The sequence below is a fragment of the Triturus cristatus genome, chromosome 4_1, assembly GCF_964204655.1.
Source record: "Triturus cristatus chromosome 4_1, aTriCri1.1, whole genome shotgun sequence".
Lineage (NCBI taxonomy): Eukaryota > Metazoa > Chordata > Amphibia > Caudata > Salamandridae > Triturus > Triturus cristatus.
In genome coordinates, this window is record NC_140585.1 from 548,248,236 (window position 1) to 548,273,321 (window position 25,086).

The 25,086-nt window shown below is 46.6% G+C and overlaps 1 protein-coding gene across 2 annotated transcripts in view; it reads left to right on the forward strand.

Annotated features, from left to right (window-relative positions):
- The window catches only part of PROSER2 (proline and serine rich 2), a 188,845-nt gene that overhangs the window by 159,591 nt on the left and 4,168 nt on the right, over positions 1-25,086 (forward strand). The window contains exons 1-2 of one of the 2 annotated variants that reach the window (XM_085652859.1): positions 6,863-6,989; positions 7,074-7,353. In XM_085652859.1, the coding sequence (XP_085508985.1) occupies positions 6,972-6,989; positions 7,074-7,353 (298 nt within the window). In that variant the 5' untranslated portion in view covers positions 6,863-6,971. Of the gene's footprint in view, positions 1-6,862; positions 6,990-7,073; positions 7,354-25,086 lie in introns of those variants that run through there. The other variant, XM_085652858.1, reaches the window with a different exon arrangement.

The following is a 25,086-nucleotide window of genomic DNA, read 5'->3' on the forward strand; positions in this document are numbered from 1 at the left end:
CCAGGAGCAGCTCTCACACTATTGGGACCTTATGCCTCCACACTTGCGCCCGAAAGACATTTGGGGACTGCTCCTGTCTGATCTGAGACTCGTAATATGCTGCTGCTTCGGAAGCCGGGGGGGGGGAGACTCAACTGGATGGTGAGAAGGATCCCTTCCCATCTGCTCTGGTGCCTTCCACACCAGGTCACTTGGCCTCCATGCAGTTGCCGATGAGATCGCCGCACTGCATGAAAGTGCTCCATTTGGCAGGGTTACCCCTCACTTTTTGCCTGACTGAATGTAACTTTGACTGAATGTGCACTGAGTCCCTGCTAATCAGGTTCCCAGTGCATGTGTTCTTTTCCAAAATGTTATCTTTGTTTCCACAATTGGCACACCTCTGGCTCATGTATAAGCCTCTAGTAAAAGGTACCAGTGGTACGAAGGGCATTCTGACCAGGGAGGGTCTCTAAGGGCTGCAGCATGTATTGTGCCACCCTAAGAGACCCCTCACCAAACACATGCACACTGCCACTGCAGCCTGCGTTTTTTTGTGCAACTAAAAGTGAATAGTCGACCTGGCACAAATCCCTGTGTGCCAGGCCTGCCAGCACTGCCATAGGCATAAGTAAGTCACCCCTACAGCAGGCCTTACAGCCCTCAGGCAGGGTGCACTCTACTTCTGGTGATTTGGTGAGAGCATAACTGCATGACCAGTTATTTCCCTATAGTTTCTAAGTCTGCTCTTAGGCATTATAAGTGCAGGGTGAAGCCATACCTAGCCCATGGGCTTGGAGCTTGTCAATACGAGTTCCACAGCTCCTCGAGGGCTTCACTGAATCCCAAGATGTTTGTTACCAAACATCTCAGATTAATGAGCCCACACTAATGCCAGTGTTGGATGCATTAATAAACACACTCCGAGGGCCCCTCAGAGGTGCCCAATGAAAACCTAACCAACTGCTAGTGTGTAGCTGACTGGTCTGCACCAGCCTGCCACTTTCAGACATGTTTCGGACCCGCTAAAGTGGGAGCCTTGTGCTCTTGTGGGTCAAAAACAAAGCCTGATCTGGGTGGAGGTGCTTCACACCTACCCCCAAAAAGGAACATCAGTCAAAGGCGGTGAGCCTCAAAGGTTTCCTTCCCTTTTCTTATGCCAGCCAGGGCCTCTCCGGCTAGTGGAAATGGCTGCCTCCCTAAACAAACCCCACTATTGGTGGCAATGTCGGCAGGAAAATTAGTAAGCAGGAGAGGTGTGACCCTTCTGAGCCAGGACCACCCCTCTAAGGTGTCCTGAGCTGAAGTGACCCCCTCCTTTGAAAATTCTCCACATTGGTTGTGAGGCTTTCAGCCAATAGGATTAGGGGTATGCCCCCTCCCTAAAGGGAGTGGACATTCAAAGGGTATAGTCACCCTAAAGGTAAGCAGCCCATTGGCTACTACCTGCCAGTACATGTAACGCCCCTAAATTGAGTATTTAGGGACACCCCTGAACCTTGATCCCCAGATTCCTGATGATCTAAAGAAGAAGAAGGTCTGAAGAGCTGTGCAGCAGTGAAGACGCCATACGACAACTGACTAGGCCCAGCCCTACCGGTCTGTCTGCTGCCCTTGAAGAAACCTGCTCCAAAAAGCAACTCATCCTGCAGGCCCAGCGACCTCCATATTCATGGAAGGACTGCCTGCCTTCCCTAAAGACCAAGAACTCCCGAGCACAGCCGCCCTGTCTACAAAGAAACCAACAAGAAATGCTCCAGTGCTCTGCTAACAGCACAGCCAGACCTCCAGACCTACCTCTGCACCCTACGACTGTGGCCCAAGTTGAAGTGGCCCGCCGGTTCTCCTGGACTCCACGACGATGTCTGCAGCCTTAACACGAAGGACCCCAAACCACAACCATCACCTGTAAGGATCATCTGACCTCAAAGGACACCCCTGCACCTGCAGCCTCCATGCCATGAGGGGCCCAGGTGTCCCTCAGCATCCCAACTTGCCTCTAGAGCCACCGGTTCGCTTCGTCCATCCTCCTGGTCCGAGCCTGCATCCTTTGTTCAAAATATTCAGTCTCCATTGCTTGCATCGGGTGCCCCACGCTGTGTTGGCACTCTGCACCCGGCCGCTTCTGTGCTGCTGTGGGTGTGTTTGGTGCTGCCTCGTGCCCCCCCAGTCCCCATTTCTGGTCCTAACCCCTGGAGATTGAGAGCCCCACCTCTGATTTTACCTACCTGCAGTTGGCACCTCTTTGCGTGCCCCCAGTCTCCATTGACTAACATTGAGCCCAGTGATCGAATGTGACCTCTGCACACAGGTTTCGTCTCAAACACAAGACTGCTTCAGGGCTTGTGATGTAATGGCACCTGTGTTGACTGGTAGTAGTTAAAGGATCCTTTTCCCACCTTGTTTTGGAGGACCAATTATAGTATATTTATCCTCATGAATACTCGTATCCTCTTATGTTCTCATCCTTATTGTCATTTATTGCTTATACAGTTCTTGACTCTGTTGGCATCCAAATCCATTCAAAACTGTGTGCGCCAAATCCTGATGAGCAGCATTGTGCAGCCAGAAGACAATCCAATGTCTGTATAAGCAATTAATGACTACATGGATGTGAACATAAAGGGATCCAAGTATTCATGAGAAAAAAGATACTATAATTGTCTTCCGAAACAAGGTGGGAAAAGGATCTGCTAACTGACTGATAATCAAACTAATTACCAGTAAACACAGGTGCCATTACATCACACGCCCTGAAGAAGTCTCATGATGTTTTCTTAGTAAATGCCAATAATGAAATAAAAGAAAGACTGAGGAGAGGCTTTGGGAGGATGGTAGACTAAGGCATCCGAAAGGGAGAAATTGGCTTTAATCTTGAAGAAGAAAACCAATCCCTCAGTTAGTTCCAGATCATCAAGTTTAGTGGGGATACAACAGACTTTCAAATGATAAATAATGCCAATTCCACCGCCAATCCCTACCGGTTGATCTACATGAGAGATCATGTAGCCCTCTGCTAAAGGCAGGGGCCTGGGTTGGCATTAAGTCAGGTTTCAGTTAGAAACAAAATGTCCGGGTCATTAGCATTTAAGAAAGTCCCAGATATACGTTTTATGTTTGGGAAACGATCTGACATGAATTAAACCAGCTTTTAACTCCCTATGACCGTGCAGTAGATTCCCCTTACAGCTCTTGGATTGGGGCAGCTTATGGACACACAACTACTCCCGGAATGTCAAGCAGGGTGTGCCATTTAAATTTTCATTTCGAACATAGTGTCCTGGAACTAGCCTCCTTGGAGCATTGCAGTGTATCACTGCAACGCGTTAGATGTCGGGGAAAATAGAGCTTCTTTACCATAGACTAGTTTCTGTGACTGGGCTGGGGCAAAATGGGCTGCATTGCTGGCTGCGTTCCGAGCGTGGATGAGCGCAGATGGGCTTGCCTTTGGCGCACCAGTGGCGCATCCGTGATGCTTTTTGTATTTAATGGTGCTGGAAGTGCTAGTAGCCCCGCATAACTCCCACTGCAAAGGAGCTCAGCTCAAGATGGCCTAGCGATATGGAGCGCAGGGAAGGAAGTAATGGAATGCACCTCCCTAGTAAATGGTTCCCTGTCCCACACCACCCAACCAACAACTTCACCCTTCAACCTTCATCTAAAAAAAAAAAAGACAATAAAAATGTAATAGCCCAATATACAAAAAGATTTAAGAACCCTAAAAAGGTTAGAAGAGAGCAAAGAACAGCGCTTCCACAGTTCTTAAAATTTTTATTTAAAAAAATAAATAAAATCGAAATGGGCTTTTTGGGGAGGTGTGGCCTTCGAAGAATGAAAATAGCTTTCTTTTTGGGTTAGACAGGGTGTCTGCAATAAATTAGATACTTCATGACCTGAGGAATGCTGCTCGGAAAAGATGTGAGATGATAACACTAAAGTCACGATTACTGGACGGTGAAGCGATATCCCTGGCTCCGTCCTCGCATGAAAGCCTCCTTCCCCCTTCCACCTCCTCCCCCGCGCCTGCTGCTAGCATGCCAGTGGTTCTCCTCCTGCCCCCGGACCCGTTTCTATTCCTTCCCCTCTCTTTTCCTACCTGCTGAAAGGTAATAAAGTAGAGAGGAAAAGGGCCGGCTGCCCGGCCTGAAACGGGAATCCGCATGCTGTTTGTGTTCAGGTAAAACCAGGTCTGCGTGTCATTCCCCATATCATGCGGGATAGCTCATAAATGCAAGGTGCAGGGGTGCGATTATTACCAGCTGGAAATCGCAATTCCGGACCCTGTAAATTGAGCACCCCTCCTACATATTGCTATGATGCTTTTTAGGTCTTGCCTACGCAGCGCGCATGCGTTGCATAGGAAGAGACCTCTTGGAATTGATTCGCTTTTTCGGGCAAAAACGTGCACGCATTGCATTGCTTTCAATGGCAACGTGTGCACGTTTGGCGATTCCCTTGCGGGAACGAGCTTTGGCGACATATGTTTGTAATTGTCTGGTGCCCCTGCTCGCTCCCGCAAGGAAAACGCTGTGTGTGTGTGTGTGTGTGTGTGCGCGCGCACCACTACGCGCCTGCGCCCAGCCTTTTCTTGTTTATATTATGCAAACCCCGCCTTAACGCTTGTTTGCGCAGGGCTCACACATCAGACATAGTGCAGAGTTTAGAGAATCCAGTAATTATCAAATGCGAAGGAGTCTGCAGCCGGGTACATTTGGCACGATATACCAGCTGAAGTTTAACTTTAGGGAAAGATGCCCGGTATTTACTGAGACAGCAGATTTTGATACAGAAAGTACAAAATCCGCATGATAGGCCACATTTGACGGGTAAAACTTGTAACTGGTGCAGTTTAGAACACCCCGTAAATTAGTTTTTATTGTATTTTATGAATACAGCAATCCCATCCCGGGCATTCGCAGTGAAGGCTGAAGCCTCAGAAGCAAAATTCTCATAGCCAAGGCGCTCATAAAGTGTTGACGAAGAGAGGGACATATTGAGAATGCGGAGAAGACCATATATGAGCTCTGGGAATTACGGGCGTGTAGACTGACGCACTGTGTCTGTAAATCGATGCTTTTCCCCCCCAGTAATGCAGTCTGAACACTAACACACTAAACCCAGACTTGTAGTACATTTATTTCAGCGCTATTGCGTAATTGCTTGCCTGTCTCCGTGTGCTGGTTTTTAGCAGCAATTGCCTCTAGCCTTCTTACTTGATGTTTACCGAATTCTCTGTCAGCCCCTCCAGTTCTGCAGCAAACCATGCTATTCTGCTACATTGAAATATAAATTTCATATTTACCTTCTTTCCCTTGGTGTGATACCAACAGGTGCTGTAAGCCTTCGGTGACGCGCCTCTCTAATATGCTGATTTCTTGCGGTGGTTGTTGCCTCGGTCTGCTTCACACAACGGCCACCTTCTCTTTCCCTTCCTATCTCCAGACCAGGCTTCAGCCACCAGCTGGTGAGCCATACAGACATATCCACTGCCACAGCAATATGCAATTCTGCGGCTGTGACGTTTTCAGCTTAAATATGGATTTGCCACATAATCCATTATCCGGAGATTTTACTCAAAAAATGGTTCCTAGCTCAATGGGTTCAAAAGTTACTAAAACATGTTGACAAGTGTATGCACGCAGTAGAAGGCGGTTCACAATGTTTGACTAGTTGTCTTTCAGTTGCTTATTGCTGTATTTGGTGTTAAACTGGTGCTAATAAGGTGAACCATTTACCACAAAAGTGTTACCATGTGAAGAAATGACAAAAGAAAGTAATATCACATAATGTGCTGCATTACACTGCATAATTTCCCTTTTGTCACATATTTTTGTCATCCCTGCCATATAATTTGAACTTCCCCTGCTGCATATTTCAAGTGGTACTGCATACATCAAAAGACATCCATACCATGTTAACTGTAAAAGGGGTACGCGCAGAGTTAGCCTGCAGCAAGAAAATATCAAAATCCTATTGGGCTGTGCCATCAATGACCAGTGGCATAATACAAAATCGTGGGTGCCCCCTGCAGAACGTGGTGAGAGGTCCCAGAGCACCTCAGATATCACTGATATTTATAGGCCTGGGGATGAACGTGGGAACTCTGAAGGGTGCAACCCCTCCAAATACACCGCAGGGGATTCATTACACCCCTGGCATGCTCCTCGTGAAATTTTAACTCCATGCAAGCATTTCCTGAATTTATCAAACATCTACGATCACATGCACGTAGATGACACTTAATTGTACTTACAAATCTCATCCCCTGAAGATATTCGGTCTCTAAACTCAACCCTACAAAAACAAGCATTGCCATAGCCAATAGGTCTCGCCTTTGGGACCTTATAAGTGTTTAGCTATGCAACAGTTGATGTTGTTGCACCAAGGATATTGTGCTGGATAACTAAACACTTATATGGTCCCAAAGGCGAGACCTATTGGCTATGCCAATGCTTGTTCATAATGGATTACGTTCTTATTCTCCCCGCTGGGCAGACAGGTGTAGAGCGTGCTGGGCCAAGTTCTTCCGAAGATGTGAATGTTATAGTCCATGTTGGTACAAGGAAACTCCAAGGGACCTTGTGAGGTATATTCCCTCTGAGTTGTATATGTGCACTAAATGAGTAATGTACAGAACCAGTTTTGGATGTAAGGACTGTGTGCTGCACGCCATACTTCAAGGTACAATAAACCTGTCCCCGTGAATGTGCTGTACCTCCGCATACCTTACACACCCAAGCATTCTCATACTCGAGAGCAGCATTATGTAAGGCCGCACGCGTAGTTTACCTGCTGCTCAGTGCTCCTGGCATGCGGCTATATCGAAGGTATTGTGTAATAATGCTCCACCCACTGCCGCTTAATAAAAAAATATCTTGCCTGGCTGCTCCGTCGCTACATTTTCCTTCTGTGCGTGAGGAGAGCACATCCCGACGTAACAAGGCGTAGACCTCTAGTTTCAGTACTTTTCCACCCAGCCACTGCTCCCAGCAATGTTTGATCTGAAGCAGGTGCGAGTCGGTCACTGCGAGTTCAGTAAGTGTTTACCTTTTTCATTCCCGTGCACAGCTAAATGTGTGTTTTTTCCACTCTAGGAGGATGACCGCTTGAAATTCCTGTCGCACGAGGAACAGAGCGTCCTTTTGTTTTTTGAGGAAACCTTAAAATCCTTCCAAGATGACCTGCCCTTGAATGGGAGCGTTGCGCCAAGATTGCTGGAGGAACAGGCGTCGTTCGATTCGGAGCCAGAAGACATTATTGACCTGGTGCCCCCGGCACGCGACAGTTGTGAGCAGAACGAGGAGGCGCGCGAGAATTGTGAACTGAAGGAAGAGGCGCGCGCGAGTGTTGAGCTGAAAGACGAGGCGCTACAAGGTAAAGTCCTGGGTTCCTTTTACGTGCATAGTGTGGTTATCACTGCTCTCGGCCATGGTTATTATGTTTTTGATCCCTTGTCATGCGGTGAATCGTAGCGAATGTGCGTAAGAACCATGGGACATATTAATAAGCCAGGCGATAAAATTATCGCCGCTTTAGCGGCAGAAAACTGCCGCTAAAACGGCGATAATGGGCTTGATAATATGCTCTATGGAATTCCAATTGAAGCCCATGTTAGATGTGAAGGACATCTAACATGGGCTTCAATTGGAATTCCATAGAGCGTATTATCAAGCCCATTATCGCCGTTTTAGCGGCAGTTTTCTGCCGCTAAAGCGGCGATAATTTTATCGCCTGGCTTGATAATATGCCCCCAGGTTGTCGTCCAGTAAGTTGTCTCTGTCCCACTCTTGCTTTACATTCGACGGTCCTGTGAAAAGTGGGACTGGTCGAAAGGACAGACTCAGTAGTGATTTCAGAAGTTACAGTGGGATGCAGTGTAAATTACAATGAATCGATTTGCAGCCCTGACGCATCCCCTGTGCCTGTGGCAGATGCACTGTGTAATTTATTTAATGCACGATTCCCTGCAGCATTTGCTAAACAACATCCATGTTATAACGAGTTAAATAAATTACAATTCACTGGCATGTAAGTAAAAAAAAAATGACCTCCCTGTAGCTAAATTGACGGTAGTTCCCCGTATGCCAAGACAGAAGTCATGCAAATGCAGATTTGCTCACCCGCAGCTTTTTTGTTTGCATTGATTCTTTAGTGAAATACCTTATGAAGATTTTGGGAGGGCTGAATTTTGCGGATTTTTCTTTTTTGTAGCTTTGCGGAAATGCAGTGACATAACACATAATTATGCAAACTGAAAATCTGTCATGCTGCGCTAAATTTAGCACTACACTGCGTCCCCGTGCCAATTTTTGGCACAAGGACGTATTTAATCAAAAACACCGCAAACAGCCGCTTGAAATCCCCAAAATTACACAAATTTCGCCTACATAATTTAACTTTCGGCTTGGCCTAATTAAGATTTGACCCATTTTGTGTGGTGTAGATAATACAAATCACAAAAAGAGATTGTGCATCAGAATACAACATTTATTGATCAGAATTTTCAATGGCCATTGGTGTGTACCGTGTGCTGACAATATAGGGTCTTAACAACTGTTTTAGATTGCCAGCTTGAATCACCCTTCCCACTTATAAATGTCCCATTAAAATTTAGGGACTAGTATTTTAAAAAAGCTTGTGTTGGAAACACTTTTATGTTTGAATTATCTTTTAACTTTGGAATAAGATATTCATGACGAACTATCAGATAGGTTGTAATCAAGAATATACGAGCACTTTGTGTATTTTTTTGCCGATTGGTGCCACAGAGTCAGCAGTGGTGTCAAGGCTTGCCTGTTGTAGACAACTCAAGTCGTTATGAATCCAACGAAGCGGAGTTCAGTTTAAGTGAAGAAAAACACGTTAAAAAATGTCATGTACCATTTCTTCCAAACCGGATTGCTCCCTTTCCACGGTGTATGAGGTAAATGTTTCCACCAATGATACAGCCGAGCAGGGAGGTGGTATATCCTGAGCCAGGGTCTAGGCCTGGCTCCATATTGTTTCTTGGAGTGTGGAGGGTCAGGACATCCTAAAAACACATGCAGTGATGCGTGGCAGGTGGATGGGGCCAGAGCTCCTGTTATAGTTGCTCATTGAGAGATAGTTTACATTTTAAAAACAAACAAACTGGCAATAAGTGCCTGCATTTTCGAAGACGTGTCCTATGGTTTCACTCATTAGACTTATATTTGTTGTGTGAATTTACAGCCAGTGGTATGGGATAGGAGTGGGAAGATGCAGACTGAGGGAAAGGAATAGGGGAAACGGTGGAGAGAGAGAGAGTGGTAGGGGGGAAAAGAGGGACTCGGGAGATGTGTATAAGATACAGTGGGTGGCTTTTCTTCTTAAAGGTCAGTATTATCCGACTCCAAAATAGCCACCCCAAGCCTTGAGATCGCTGGTTTTGTGGTGGATATTGTGACATTTCAAGCTGTCTGGATACTCAGAAGGCTAATCATATAGAATAAGAATCACAAATGTTGCAGTGTACAAATTAAAACAAATATATTTCTGTATCAAAAGCATAAACAAGAAGGAATTTAATTAAAGAAAAAGTGTGACTTCTAGCTTTCCAGTTTTATGATACATTTGGTTCATCTTGTGCTAATGTCCCATAAACATTTTGTTTGAAATGCTTCGCCTTGTAGCGATATCGCCTTGCATTCCTTCGTCATTGTGTCTCATGCCGTGAGCTGATGTTAGCACATCGCCTGGCAGGAATGTGAACCTTTCAAATTATTTATATATATATTTATTTCAGTTGGCTTCTTTCAGCACAGTGTTTTTGTTTCCTCCATTGCAACAGTTGCTGTTGGGGAAACATTTTAATTATTTGCCTTTAGGCTATATACTTCAAATTGTAATTATCTGAAGATGGCAATAGATAAAGAGTATATTGTACTGCAAACACAACGTTTTTAAAATATAACTTATAACTTCTGTTTGTTTGGAATATTACAAAACCACACTGCAACCTAAAGCTCATTTAGGTTATTTGTATTATTATTAATTAACACTTATTAAGCTCATGGCTACCCTGAGGCATCCCAGCGCTGATGGCAGAAAACAGGCATAGGGAGGTGGCTACCAGTTGATGTTCTGGTTTTGAGACCCTTCCGAAAGGTGAGGTGGGATATCTCTGAGCACAGATGCAGAGGAAGGGAGTTCCATAGTATTGTATGAAAAGAAGCAACCCCCCGCTAAGCATCCTTTGAATTTTAGGGATGGTGGCTAAATTTAAGTTTGCAGAGCGGAGGGGTTTCCTTAGACAATACGCAGTAATGAGGGACTGGTTGATACGGGGGCTTGAACCCCTGAGGGTCTTGTGGGCGGTACATAGGGCTTTGAATATAATCCTCTCTTCTATGGGCAGCCAGTGTAGGGTCTTTAGACTGGGCATGGCTGACTGCGCTCTGGACGCACCCGACAATAGTCAGGTGGCACAATTCTGTACCACTTGAAGCTTCCTTAAGGTAGATTTAGGTGCTCCTAGGTATAAAGAGTTACCGTAGTCTAGGCGCGAGAGGATTAAGGCCTGACCATAATTCTCCTTGCCCCCATGGGAAGGACTTTCCGCATCATTCTGAGAATGACGTGACAGACTCCTTCCTGACAATGCCACTGCTTGCTGGTCGAATTTAAGTGACTTATCAAGCCACACACCCAAGCTTTTTATTTTAGACTTCGGGACTGGGGGGGGGGGGGGGGGGGGGGGGGGGGTCCCAGACAGGTAGGCCATGACAATTTGAGATCCTTATTATATGTATTACCTAGATACATCATTTCTGTTTTGTCTCAATTAAGTCTGAGACACAAGTGTTGCATCCAGGTAGCTACCTTCTCCAGGCAGGATTCTAGGTCAGATGGAACATTACGTGGGTGATTTAGAGATACCACCAGCTGAGTGTCATCCACATAAGTAACAACTTTGATCCCATACGGCTAAATGACCTCAGCCAGTGGCCTCATATACACGTTGAACAGTGTAGGACTCAGGGCAGATCCCTGAGGAGCTCCATATCTGAGAGGTAAAGGCCTGGAGGTAGATTCCCCCGCAAAGACCTGAAATGTTCTGCCATTGAGGAAGGATTGGATCCAAGAAATGGCTCCCCCTGACACCCCGGCCCTCCTGAGCCTTTCAATGAGGATGTTAAAGTTAACCGTGTCGAAAGCGGCACTGAGATCATGGGGGATGGTGACCGCTGCTCTTCCCTGATCGATTATCTTTTTAGCTTCTCCGACCATGGCAATCAGTGCGGATTCCTTTCCATGTTGGGGGCGAAAGCCCGTCTGGTAATGGTTTAGGAGCTCATGGGTTTCTAGGAAAGATGACAGTGTGGAGGTAATATGCTTTTCCAAGATCTTACTAAACATAGGTAGCAGGGATATGGGCCGGTAGTTGCTCAGAGCTTCTGGATTTAGACTTGGCTTTTTCAGCAAAGCTTTTACCATGGCGTGTTTCTAGGCCGGTGGAACAAGTCCATTGATGACAGACAGATTTATCACATCCCTTATGACCGGTAGTACCTTAACTTTTACCTTACGCAAGATGTGAGGGGGGGGGGCAGGGTCTATAAGAGAGCCTGATTTTATTTGCACAAAGATGTCAGATAGAGTGTTCATGTCCAAGAGTGGAAATTCCTCCAAAGTGTGCTTGGTGTAGTCCATGTGCCTATTTATGTTAGAAAAGTCATTAGTCATTGGGGTTAGAAGATCGCTAGGCCCCGGAGAGTCTGGGAATGTGTTGTGTATATAGTCTGAATTTTTACCTGGAACGTGCCACATCACCAACAAAAGCACCAAAACAAGTCCCATTGAACTCTGCCCCATAGCTTAAGGCAAACAATGTCACTGCTCTTCATCCACTTTACATATAAAAAAATACTCCCCAGTCTGCAACCCCATATTCCCAGTGGCTCCCTGGTGTGCCTGAGGGAGGAACCCAAACAAAATACTCCAGGTACATGGGCTTCCTCTGAAGATTCTGGCCCAAAAATAAACTCCCACCGTCCCCAGCACTCTTTACCTCAACAATAGAGACCCTGACAGTGTTAATACGAGCATAGATATGGAACCTTCGTTCATGAACCATGGTAAGTCTGACACAATACCAGACCAGGGCTTCTAGTACACAACAGTTGCTTCTTTCCTTCAGTTCTTTCGCCTTGATTCCCTGTTCTGATTTGAAAAAATAATAATTCTTGCTTCATTGTCCTACTTGACTTTCCTTCGAATGACTGACCAAAGGACAGTGGTCCTTTCTCCTTCCCAGAGGCCAGCTCTGCAATCACAGTGCTCACATCGTAGGTGGAGCATTCCAGGTGGGATGACATCAGTCTCGGCTCGCGGGGGGGGGGGGGGGGTTGGGGTCGCGCACGGGGGGGGAAATGAAATATTTTTAATTAAAAAAAAAACAAACTTACCTCACAGCCGGTCCAGTCCACGCCACCTCGCTCTCAGACCTCTGATCCCTTGGGCGCCTTCACTAGTGACGGTACTGGAGGAGGGGCCTGCCAACCCCTCTCAGCCAATCCTGGCGCTGCCAGCAGCGCCACGATTGGCTGACGGCACAGCTTACGCTACAAGGTCAGAGCCTACCCAATCAGTTACAGGGAGGAAAACAGACCTGCGGAGGTAATACAAATTTTGTATGAAAAGCCCTCACTCACCAACCTGGTTGGTGACATGCTTCATCATCGGGCCCCACTGGGCATGGCCGAGTGCCATCCCAGTGTGCTACAACGCCAGGTTACTGCGGAGCGGGATTGTGTGTGGTGATAGTGAATTTAAAATTCCCAATTGAGTCAAAAAAGTATTTTATTTGTTTTGCTAATTGGAAAATTAAAACATAATAAAAAGGAGTGATGGTCAAAAAAATAACAGACCGGATTCACTCCGTGGCGGTCAACATGTTTCTGCCTTTATGTGTAGTTTACAGGCTTTCTTCAGGACCAGAGTGGAAGTGTGGGTGCCCCGGTGGTGTGAACGCACTAAGGTTCACCCTCCCGTGGGCTGCTGTGTGGCTTGAGGCGGTGTAGGTTCCTAACGGGTGCCGAGCAGCGAGGGCGGTGTGCCATATTTGCTCGCACCTCTCCCCCGGGATCCCTGAGGCGACGAACAGTCTAGCCTCACAAATAAACTCGTTTCTCTCCACCATTATAGTTTTTGGCGGATTTTTCCCTGTGTTTTATATTATTTTTCACACAGCAGCCCACGGGAGGGTGAACCTTAGTGCGTTCACACCACCGGGGCACCCACACTTCCACTCTGGTCCTGAAGAAAGCCTGTAAACTACACATAAAGGCAGAAACATGTTGACCGCCACGGAGTGAATCCGGTCTGTTATTTTTTTGACCATCACTCCTTTTTATTATGTTTTAATTTTCCAATTAGCAAAACAAATAAAATACTTTTTTGACTCAATTGGGAATTTTAAATTCACTATCACCACACACAATCCCGCTCCGCAGTAACCTGGCGTTGTAGCACACTGGGATGGCACTCGGCCATGCCCAGTGGGGCCCGATGATGAAGCATGTCACCAACCAGGTTGGTGAGTGAGGGCTTTTCATACAAAATTTGTATTACCTCCGCAGGTCTGTTTTCCTCCCTGTAACTGATTGGGTAGGCTCTGACCTTGGAGACTGGTGCTTCTACGGATGGTAAGTGCATTCTTTGAGATTTACACTGACTTCGTTGGTTTACACAATTTCCCTCGAGGGGATCAGTCGTGTTATTGCCCTTCCTCTTTTGTTGTTACTTTACAGCTTACGCTACGCCCGCCGCCTGCCCATTAGGAGACCGAGGGGCTCCTAATGGGCATGCGCAAGGCAGTAAAATCACAAGTACGCATGACTGGGCACGGAGTAAAAAATTAATCTCCATGCCCACTCATGCGCACTTGTGCTGCCTTTCCCTAGCTTGTGACAATGCATGTCAGTCAACATGACGCCGGACCGCCCACGGTCCGACGTCATGCTGACTGACATGCATTGTCAGTTAGTTCTCCCCCACCCTCGGCCTCGGCGTCTCTGAACTTGCGGGCGCGGCGTCTCTGAACTTTGAACTTGCGGGCGCGGGCGGGGGGGCTACGCCCCAACGCCCCAATGGACCATCCGCGCCTGGATGACATATTTTGGCGACTCTGGCACTATTCTTCAGTGTTTCACTTTACTTTCCAGCTAGATACTGGACCTAAATGAATAGCCTGAACTTTCCTGGCATGCTTGCTGTCTGTCGTTAATTGACTCCTCCTCGAACACTGAAAGCTCACTCTTCCTCGAACTGTCTCCAAACTCACGTTCAAAAGACACCTTGATATTGGGGGAGGTTGCCTGCAAGTTCTTAATGGGAGCCATAATGAGGGATATGCCTTTTGACAAAGTTTCCTTTTATCAACATTTAGTCTCCTGTCTGCCTCAGTGATCCTTACGTGACTGGAGGGCCTCAGAGTAAAATATTTGTATTTTCTACTCTTGCCTTATTCTCCTTGGGAGGCATAGCTGCCAAAAGCTGAGCCTCCCCACAACTTAGGCCTTTCCAGCAGCCTGCACTCAAGGGCCACAACCCAAAAAGAGTCACTACGTAGCAAAGAGGTCCTTTAAAAAAGAATGGTTCAATGCTCCAGTGACAATGATGACAACTGTCAGTTTCCTTCTGGGCAGTCACCATTACCGTACCGTCCTCCAGTTGTTCCTGCACCACAAACTCCTCCAGATATGGGAGTCTAGAATGATGAGGGTACATAGCCACTGTTACAACTTCTCACCAACACTTCTCCCAAATTACACAAGTGGAGCAACACCTCTACTGCCATGACACAGCAGAACTCTGATATGATAGAAACCTGGGTCCAGCAGCATCTTGGGACCTTCCTAGGTCTAGGAGGAAGCATTGTCCACTCACTGTGGAAGGCCAAAATCCAACATCTGGGGCTTTAACATGCTCATGGGCGGCACCACCTCTTCCCTGCTGCGGACTCAACTGTAGCTCCCTAGCACATCTCCTGATCACAAAATGGCCCTAGAATCATGAACAAGTGCCATAACTGCATAGACAAGCATCTTGCAGCCTTGCTGACCTTTACCCCACAAAATGGGATTTTTAAACCAGTTGAAGTGCTAAAACATCTCGTCTTTTCTGCAACAGTGTAATAAATCAGACCGGTGAATTATTCTGAGGCAGGCATTTACTCAAAAAACGAACTGGGCGTGACTTAATTTAAGATTTTTTAAAAATATTCTACAAATAGGGTAATAGGAAAGAATTTGTGGAACCAACTACAGCCTCCCCTCACTAGTTCTGTGGCCAAGAAACTCTTTTCCTTCAGAATCCATTTTGGAGCTCTAGGGTGAACAAGTGGCCTTTTCTATGGTTCGGACTTCAAGAGCATTTGTGAAGATGCTCATCATACTTTAGAGTTGAACAGCTGGCTTAGTCCTTCCCAATGAAGAAAACTGCTATTCCTCCATGTAAGGATTTAAAACACAAAGTTACTCTTTCTCTTCATATCTGCTTTCTTAGGTGCCACCCAATAGATGAGTCATCTTTCTTATACCGCCCTCTCTTTGAACCTCTTTGTGAGTATATAGATATATACCACCTGGCTCCCGAAGAAAGACAATGCACAACACTTGACATTTATGATTGGATTCTTCCCTGGTGGCTGAATTCTGTGGTGACGAACATCTGCTGCTTTTACCTTTTCCAGTAGAGAAAATATATCATATGCCTGAGATGTGATGGTCCAGAGGTTCTTCCTTGCTGAAATGGTAGGCTTATACAGGAAACCGTGGACCCAACATTGCCTTATTAGTCTGATTAGTTTTTAATGTGATTGCAGATCCTAGGATTTTAGCATAATGTAAATGTATAAAGGTCAGTTACTTTTCAAGTAGCTGTAAAGGATGAATTCATCATATTTGTGAATGCTGCCTAGGCCCCCACATAGTTAATGGCCATGACCTTTGTACCAGAGAAAATGCACTATCTTAGTATGGAGGATAGATGCCCAAGGCTTGCAATAAACCTGTGGGTCCCCTAGTCAGCCCAATCTTCTGTGTGTTATGGGCTGCTCTCCGGAGACTGTCCCTCTTTCCTAAGAGCGGATAGCACAGATGGAGTGGAGTCCAAGGATCCTAGGAGTATGCATTGTTTACCTCGGTATGAGTAAAGCAGGTACTGTTAGCAACAGGAAGTCACGCAGCAAAATGGAGAAGGTGAGAAAGGCCAAAGGTTTGGGACATCCTTAATTTAAAACAGGTTTTGGCAAAGCCAGAAGGTCTCGTCTACTTTTTTTTTTGCTGGCGGGAGGCATCACGGAGAGAGTAGGGCATGCGACATGAAGGGTGTGGGGTTAAAAAAAAAAGGTGTTCTGATGTAGCCAGTGTGGACCATTATACCTCTTTTTTTGTTATGGCAAATAGTAAAGGGCCTCCACCATTGGAAGGGTAAGGTGTGAGTAGGAAGGCTAGATTTTGTTCCTGCTGGTGGGAGGACAGGAGCAATCACGAAGGGAGAGAGGGCAGGCAACAAGGAGAGTGAGGGTCAAAAAAGAAAGCGGTGTGACACATTCCGTCAGTGACCGCGTCATAGTGCTTTTTTTTTATTTTGTATATGGCTGGTGCATAAGGACAACCACCAACGGAAGGAGAGAGGGCTGTGAGTTGGGGCAAACAGCAACTGAAAGAGGGAGGGCACGTGAGTGGGGCAAGTACCAAAGCAAGGAGGGTGGTGAATGTGGGCAAGCAGCAACAAAGGGAGTTTAAATGAGTGGGTCAAACAGCAACAGAAGGAGGGAGTGTGGGTGAGTGGGGCTGGCAGCAACTACGAACAGAGGGAGGGTGAGTGGGGACAAATGTCAATAACGCTCAGCGGGAGGGACAATAGGGGCAAAAATCAACAACACGCACAGAGGAAGGAATGGTGCCGCAAGAATCAATAAAAGAGGCAAAGGGAGTGAAGGTGGGTGTGTTCAAGCAACATGGAAAAGGGGATGAGGGGGCAGTAGTACGTGAGGGAGCCAGCTGAAAAAGGTGTACTCTAGTAAAGTGCTTAAACACAAAGAAAAAGTATTGCATAACAAAATGAGCAGTGGAAGAACATAAGTAATGCATCCTTGCTCCAGGGGAGGGACAAACACATGAAGAGGAAGGAAGCCTAAGGCAGCTGCGCAATAAGAAGCAAGCCATTGAGAGCGACAATGAAGCCAACCAATAGTAAGCAGCTTCTAAGCCCAATGTAGGCAAAAAAAGAGATCTTGCAAGCGACAGCACACGCGCTTAAGCGTTAAAAAAGAAAGGATAGTCTCAATGTTTAAAACTCCTACAATTGTTGTTGAATTACACTGTTCCCGTTTTTTGATACAAAAAAAGGTGAAGCATTGTATTTTGTGCCAGTGGTTCTGGGCGATATATGAGCATTTTCTCCACAATAAAACACTGATATTTATTCTGTCTCAGGGGTCGCTTTGCTTTTACATTCTTCCTAGCCACTGTGGCTTTTGACACTAGTGACCTCAGTATCTTAATTTCTATTTAATGCAAAATGTTGCACTTTGAAGGCAGTCTGGCGTTTCCCTTTCTGACAGATCATTTTCAGCATGACAGAAAAGAGGGAGGAGGACAGATATGCTTCAACGTTTATGTCCTTTTAGTTGGCGCCAAGGCCTTATGTTTGACCCCATTTTCCTCATCTTGTAAATGGTACTGCCGAAGGTCTTGATTAACTCTTCGGATTTCTTTTTGCCTGTATGTGCATGAGGCCAAGTTATTTGTGAGGATTCAGAGAAAAGCAGTGAACTCTGGTATGTGGTGCATCAGAAATTGGATGTCTGCTTAGTTTCCTGAACTCCTCAAAAATGTAAATTTCTGCTGCTTTCATCCACCTAAAATTGCTATGGATATAAGCTTGCAAGAGCTCTTTCAAAGGTTTTGAACCCTGTTTCTGTAGGCAAATCTGTGTTTCACCCTGAACTTTGGAATAGCCCTGACAACTTGATAGTAAACTTAGAATCCTATCAACGTAGTTTTCTGTGGAAATAAATCAGTTGTTGCGTCAGGTCAGATTAAAATGTATGTACCACTGTGTCTGGTTTTCAGTCACTGCCTGAAGAAGTTAGTCCATATTTGTCCCTAATGAGTAATGGAATCCTCGCTTTACTGTATTGGCCACACACTGCTGGTATAGCTACAGCGGGCTCTATTCATGAAGGTAAATTTGTTCGCAAACGTACTTATATATGATAAAAATTAGTTACTATTTTTATGGCTGCAAGGAATGCACAAAGTGATTTCTGGCAGGGGCGAAGCCAAATATGGGTGTGGAGATCTCTGGCAGCTGTAATCTCCACTTAAGGGGTGGGAAAGTGGGTTCTAAGCCTTGCATAGTTTGGGAACGCCCGCAAGTTCTCACGTTTGTGGGTATTCCCAAACTCTAGTCATTCTCCTTTTTACCAAGGAAATGGTCAGAAATGTTATCCAGCACAGATCAGGCTAAATCGCCTTCGAAGCAAACACTAGGAGATGATGGACGGAGCGCTGAAACTTCGAGCCTGGGAGGAGAAGTGGATCACCCACAGATTTGCTAGAAGTGTACGGGAAGAGCTTTCTCCGCAGGGAAACAGATTTTCTCTGTAACTTTTTTTTGTACAAAGTGCTTTTGCATTGGGAATCTGATTACCACTTTATGTGCACCCATCTGATTTGGAGAACTCTGCAGAGCAGAAATAGACTCCCTCTGGGAAGACTACATGACCATTCCAGAATTATGCCTGGAACCCTGAACCTGCTCAGCTTCCCATGCGTAATTCTTGGAATTGCAAAAGGTACCAAAAATATGCCTTAGTTCTTTGTAAATCTGGCCCAGATGTTTTAACACTGCTTAAAATACCTGTTAATGACAATCCAGTAATCTTTCTTCTTGTATAGTGATTTGCAGCAATGTGGGTAGGAGGCATTTTTAAATAAAGTAAGTTATTTTGTGAAATACAGTTGGCAGCGTGGTTCTTAGTCCTCCCTACAATCTACACATGTCTACTTGTACTTGGCAGATGACACTTACGCTGCTCGACAGTGGCTTGGTAGTTGAACCTAGGAACCTTTTAATTGTGTATGTAGGTTTTGAGCAGAAAATGCTCGTTTACTCATAAACCACCTAAATATATTTTTGATTGCTGATGGTAATTTTATTTGCATTAAACTTTCTTTTAATTCATTTTACATCCTAATTTTTGGCTACACGTATTGTTTATTTTCTTGCAGTTTCTAGCAATATCCACTGCAGGTTTATTTTCTTACTGTTTCTTTTCTTGCAGTTTCAAGCAATTTCTACTGCAAGTTTATTTTCTTACTTTAAACTTTGGGACCCTGATTGCTTTCAGCAAAGGGAGCCTCGTTACCCTCTGCTTTAATTGCTTACATGCACTCCTTAATTCCTATAAGAATGAGAGCTGGTGGACAAAGCTCTGCTAAGAAGCTGTCGGTCGGTGCTATTGAATGTCGGCGCTCCGAATACCAAGGCTGCATATTCTCGAATTTACCTCAGGGCTCTTTAATCCACTACGACACTCCCTCTGCCCCTTTATCTCACTCTTACAGGTTCCTACTTTCTTACTTTGTGACTGTTTTTCCGTCTTTCTCTTCCTCCTTTTTTCCCCTTTGTATGTTTTTCCCCACTCTTGCCGCTGGTAAATGTCTGATGAAGAAAAATAAGAGCTGGTCCCCCAAAATGAGTAACTGACTCAAATTAAGCACTGCTTACCTGGTCACCAACTCGCACTGTTGATTCCTATCTTTCGACCATCCAGTATTCTGACTCCTGTTCAACAAAAAAAATCATCACTCTTCCTATTGGTTGGTTAGTTAGTTAGTACTCTGGGTTTCTCCAGTAGTTTGAGATCTGAGAGGACAGAACCAGGGCAAGTGAAGGTGGGCTGTGGAGCAGAGCAGTGGAAGAAAGGATACTTGTATACAAAGCCAGGGGGTTCAGTAGCGGTATGCCTCAGCTGGTAAGATGTGTTCTCCCCACCTTCTGTTTTGCAATGATGTTGACATTCTTTTTCTTTGCAGCCCACCACTTCCTCCGTTAGCCTGTTTTCATCCCTCATATCGAGTGTTCGCCCTCATGCCCCATAATAACGAGAAACTACTTCTAGGTACTAATTTCAAATCGACGCTCATTTAGTACCTATGAAATGTTCGCATATTGCATCAGTTTCTGAATCAGAGGAGCTAAGAGAGGGTCCAGTGCCAGTCATCTAAGGATAGAGCAAGCATGACTCATTGATTATAAGCTGAGCAAGCACTGCACTAATGAATGCAAACTGCATTTGGGCATGCCTGTAGTGCCATATTTACCACAATAAAGCCAAACTTTGTTTTATCTTAAGCTGCTGGATTCGTATGTGCGTGTCCCTAACTAAATTGGTGAAAAAGCATGCTGCAGTGAACCGGAAAACAAAAAATGGATTGGATTACTTTCTGTATACTATGCATATATGCAATGCATTTATAAGAGAAATAATACAATGTGTGATGATCCAGTGTACATGTGAGAAGTACAATAATCCCTTGTGCATTTCAATGCAAGCACTTAATTAGTGGTGGAACAGTAAATCAAACACCCACTAGCGTGCAAAATACTCTGTCAAAGCCCACTCTGGGTATACTTTAAAGAACTGGAAACCGTAGTGTTGGAAAACGAGGCAGTACTTGTGAGATCTGCAAAAATAACATGATACATTTGTCCTTTACTGGGAACCAAACACCCCAGTGTAGTGCTTGACTCTCAGAGGGTAAGGCTTACTCAAGGGAGGTGGTGTAGGCTAGTAATCGCCATTTACCAGTACGCAGAAATAACACTCAATAATTGATTTTCCAGTCTGTACTTTGCTTTATAAAAGGAGTAGTACATTTATTAAGCACACACACTAATCAATACTATGCACCAATTTACAAATATACATAAGCTGTTGGAATCACTTTGTGACACTGCATAACATTCCCACCCCTCCCGCGGTGGGGGGGGGGGGTTGGGGTCTAGTATCACCTCTCCCATGTATGCACATCATCTTGCCCCCTAATGCAGTGGGTTGAACATAACCTGGAGCGAGTGCCTTGTCCACTGGAACCATCCCAGTGGCGACCCACCCCATTATCTCAACAAGCATTTGAAATGGGCACACCTGCGCTGGTGACACACAACCCTCACTGAGCCTCTCATACTGACCATACAGTATACACCTCTACATCTTAGGGGCTAACAGTCTAGGTTGTTCTTCACCTAACCCAGTAGCAAGATTGCATGTTTGGGCATCACTTAGAATGACAGTACTTATCATGGCTGATAACAGTTATAATGCATTGCAGTTAAAGCTTCTAAAAGGCATCACAGTTAAATTCACAGGATTAAGCATATACAGCCAGACACCCTAGCAGGAATGTCCGGCAACATAATCACACTTTGCATATGACTTCTCATTACACATGTGACTTTCAGTCCCTCAATAGAAATAACATTGGTAAATGCACTTCTAGTGCAATTGCACCTCTTCCCCTCCAGGAGATGCTCTTCTCCAGACATCCCAACTCACCCCTTCATATCCTGGGGCAATTCCTAACACCCCCCCATCTGTAGAACAAAAGTTCCAGCCCCATGATGCTGTTGACTTCTGGCTGAGTCCTTGAGGGGTTATTTATATGGAGTCCCTGAAGACTTTGGGGGGAACTTAACATCTTCATGCTGGGGGAGACTGCGTCGCTCCTGCAGCGTCCCCTGCACCTTTGTAGGCACTTAGTGGTGACCCCGTCCTCCTGGGGCCACCCCATGCAGAGCACCATCCGCTTTTCCTTGCAGGCCGGTCCGGGCCTGCAAGGCATTATGGGCTGATTCTCTTCCTGCCCGTGCATATTAGAGCAGCGGCAGAGCCGCTGCTCTGGGGAGAGCCGTGCCGCTTCCAGACCTCGTTGGAGGGCCTAGGTCTCACCTGGACCCTCAGGTGAGTTATGGCAGCTTGGGGAGCCCACCCCCGGCTGCTCCCATGGCCTCTCTCCTCTTTGTGGGGGCCCGGTTCCACCCGGGCACCCCGCATGGCTGGATCGTTAGAGGGCAGCCCGGGAAATCCACCCACGGATGCCCCCGCCGACTTCCTGCCTGGCCGGCACCCTCGGGTGTGCCGCGGGAGCCAGCACCTCTTTTCTGGTCTGCCCGCTCCTGCGGGCAGACACGAGGCAGCCACCGGTCTGACGGGTCCTAGGGGGAGTGCGACGGCACTCTCGCCGCCTTCCCGCTGATGGGGGGAGTGCGACGGCACTGCTCCCTCCTCCGCCGCCATGCCGGGGCCCATGGTTGGGCCCCCAAGGCATTCTTCACGGGGAGTGCAACGCTCGGCTTGGCTTCGGGGGTTGGAGTCCAGGGCCCCAGGACATCCTTCACGGGGAGCGCGACGGCACTCCTCCTCCCTCTGTCTTTGGGGGCAAGGGCCTGGCACCCATCATGGGCAATTTCATGGGGAGCGCGATGGCGCTCCTCGACTTTACTTCTCATGGGGGCAGTCCCGGGACCTGACCCACCCCGGGGGATTTTTGAGACCAGTGGCGGAGCCCCACGCACTTCGTCGTTGGTCCAATTAGTGGACAGAGGTCGCCTACCTTCTGGGTGGCATATCTCAGCCCCCAAGCGGACGATTTTCACCATCATGGCCTCTTCATGCTCCTGGTGGCGCGTCCCAGCCACTGGGAGCACTTTCTTTCGCCGTCCTGGCATCAAAGAAGGTGAACTCAGCAGGGAGCTGTCTTCACTTGCTCCCTGCGCCAGCCTTTTGCCTGACTCCCCTCCTGTGTCTCTCATCTCCTTGCGCAGAGGCCCAGGCTTCTGCACACTGGTCCTGGATCCCCTCCTGGCGCAATTCAGGATCCTGGGACAGTCAGGGGGTTCTTCCTTCCAACTGCCCCTGGAACCAGGCTCCAGCACCAGTTTTCTTCAGCAGACCACACCCCAGAGAGAGCTCCTCTTCCTGTGCAAGACCTTTTACAAAGAATTTGGAGGGGGCTGGCAGGAAGTTTCTTCTTGCCCTATCAGGCAGCGACACATCACTTTTCTGCCCCTGCTCTCTCCTTCCTGCCCAGGCCTCTGGGATAGTTCAAATGGGCGTCGTCCAGGGGTCTCATGCCACATGGTCTCTGGAAAGCCCCTTCCCTCCTTCCTGCCTTCTCTCCAGAGCAGCTTGGTGCCTGGCACCAGGTGATGGCTGCTGATTGATAACCTGTAGCTCCACCCACCTCCTCTCCCTCTTGAATAGGAGACCTTCGCCCTTGGAATTCTTGCCGCGACGTGCCAGGTCTCTGATGCTACAGCTTGGGGAGGAAGGTCAATAATCCAGCCTGGCAGGGTCAGCCCCAGCCGGGCTCTGGTTATGAGCTGAGTCAAAGGAATATGACATTTCTGGATGACCCATAAGCAATGCATATATGGTTTTGGACTCAGCAGAATACTTATTTCCCCACCAGTTACAGCGTACGTTGATGCATGTCTGGAATTTGTAGGCCCTAGGGAAGTGAAACTATCCCATGTGATCCCCATCCTTATAGGAGAATAATGGAGTGGTCCTTCAGTGAAAACAGCAAAGCACACTGACTTTCCCTTAAATGTTTCTTCCCATTGTATAAAGCCTATTCCATGTCACCACCGAGCTCTGCATAATTCCTGCCACACCATTCTATCTGTACCTGCTTCCGGGCTGTGCACGCCAAGAATCCCCCGTGGAGCCCCTACACGTGTGCACACGCATAACCACACGTGTCTGCATGTAACCAGCCCAGTGCCCCTTACTCCGGCTGCAGCGCAGCAGCGTACTCTCACCAGGGGGACACTGACAAAATCCACATGCAGTCTCTTTTATCATGAGTACACTGTAGGTGAGTCCCAACTTATGAGGCTCTCCCACAGTAAAAGTTCAACAATTAGGTGTTCAAAAAGCGAAAAAATCTGGGCGGCTCAGATGGTCAGAATCACCTTCTAACAAGTAAGTAATGCAGACAGCTGCACTGTCTAGCTAGACCGAAGAAAAAAATCACTGTCATGTCAGCCACCATAATGATTGGTTATCTCCCCTTTCAGCCGTACCAGCCACAGCCTTTTATGTTGATATGTAATGCTACGTAGCCTCTGTGGTCTGAGATGGGTATCCATTTTGTTATGGCTTTTGGAAATTGTATTTTTTCTGCCATTTACCTCCTAGCATTGACATGCATTTTAACTGAGTTAAACTACCACAATAAAGCAGTCCATCACCTATGACACCTAATGGTCTCCCGACTCTGCATGGACTTTGCACTGTTTGGAGATGGTTCCAAATTGAACCTATTTGGCAATACGGTCAAAAAGTGGACTTTGGGGACCAATTACAGAGCGTTGAAGTATTTAAAAGGTTATTGCCTAGGGACTTGACTTGGTGGCACAAGAATGACCGTGCCATCTAGAGCACCTTGAGAGGTCTCTTGGTTTCTTGTACACGCTTACCCCAGGAGGGAGTTGTGGATGCTGCTTACCACATGGGATTCGAGAGGCATCTATACAGCTGCAGAAACATTGCAGAGACCTGGCCGTAGCAACATTCTTACAGCAGCAATAGCTGCTGCTCTCCCTCTAATGGTCAAGGCCAAAGTGGCACCCTTCTCACCATGCAGCAGTGGACTTGTTTGGTGGGAACACAGTCTCCCAGGAAGCGGAGTCGGTAGGCAACTGCAATACTTTCTGGTTTACGATCTGAACTGAGTATTGTGGGTCCATTCTCCTGGGTGGTGGACCAGTCTGGAGAGGAGCGGTGACCTACAAAGCATTGAGGATATCATCACCACCGTTCCTTGCCTGCGCTCAGGAATCAGCTGGCAGTGGCCCACGGAGGTTGTTTGTGGTTGTACCCATGTTCATCCTGTTTTAGTGGCGTTCTGAAACCATGTTTATAACCTCCATTGGCAAAGCCAGAAGGTCTGGCCTGGAAAAGGTGATGTTGTGATTAAAGTTTTTTGTATTATTATTGTAAGCATTGGTCACAAAAATAAATAGAAAAAATGAAAAACTGCACCCTCCTGTATCCTTTCAATAAAA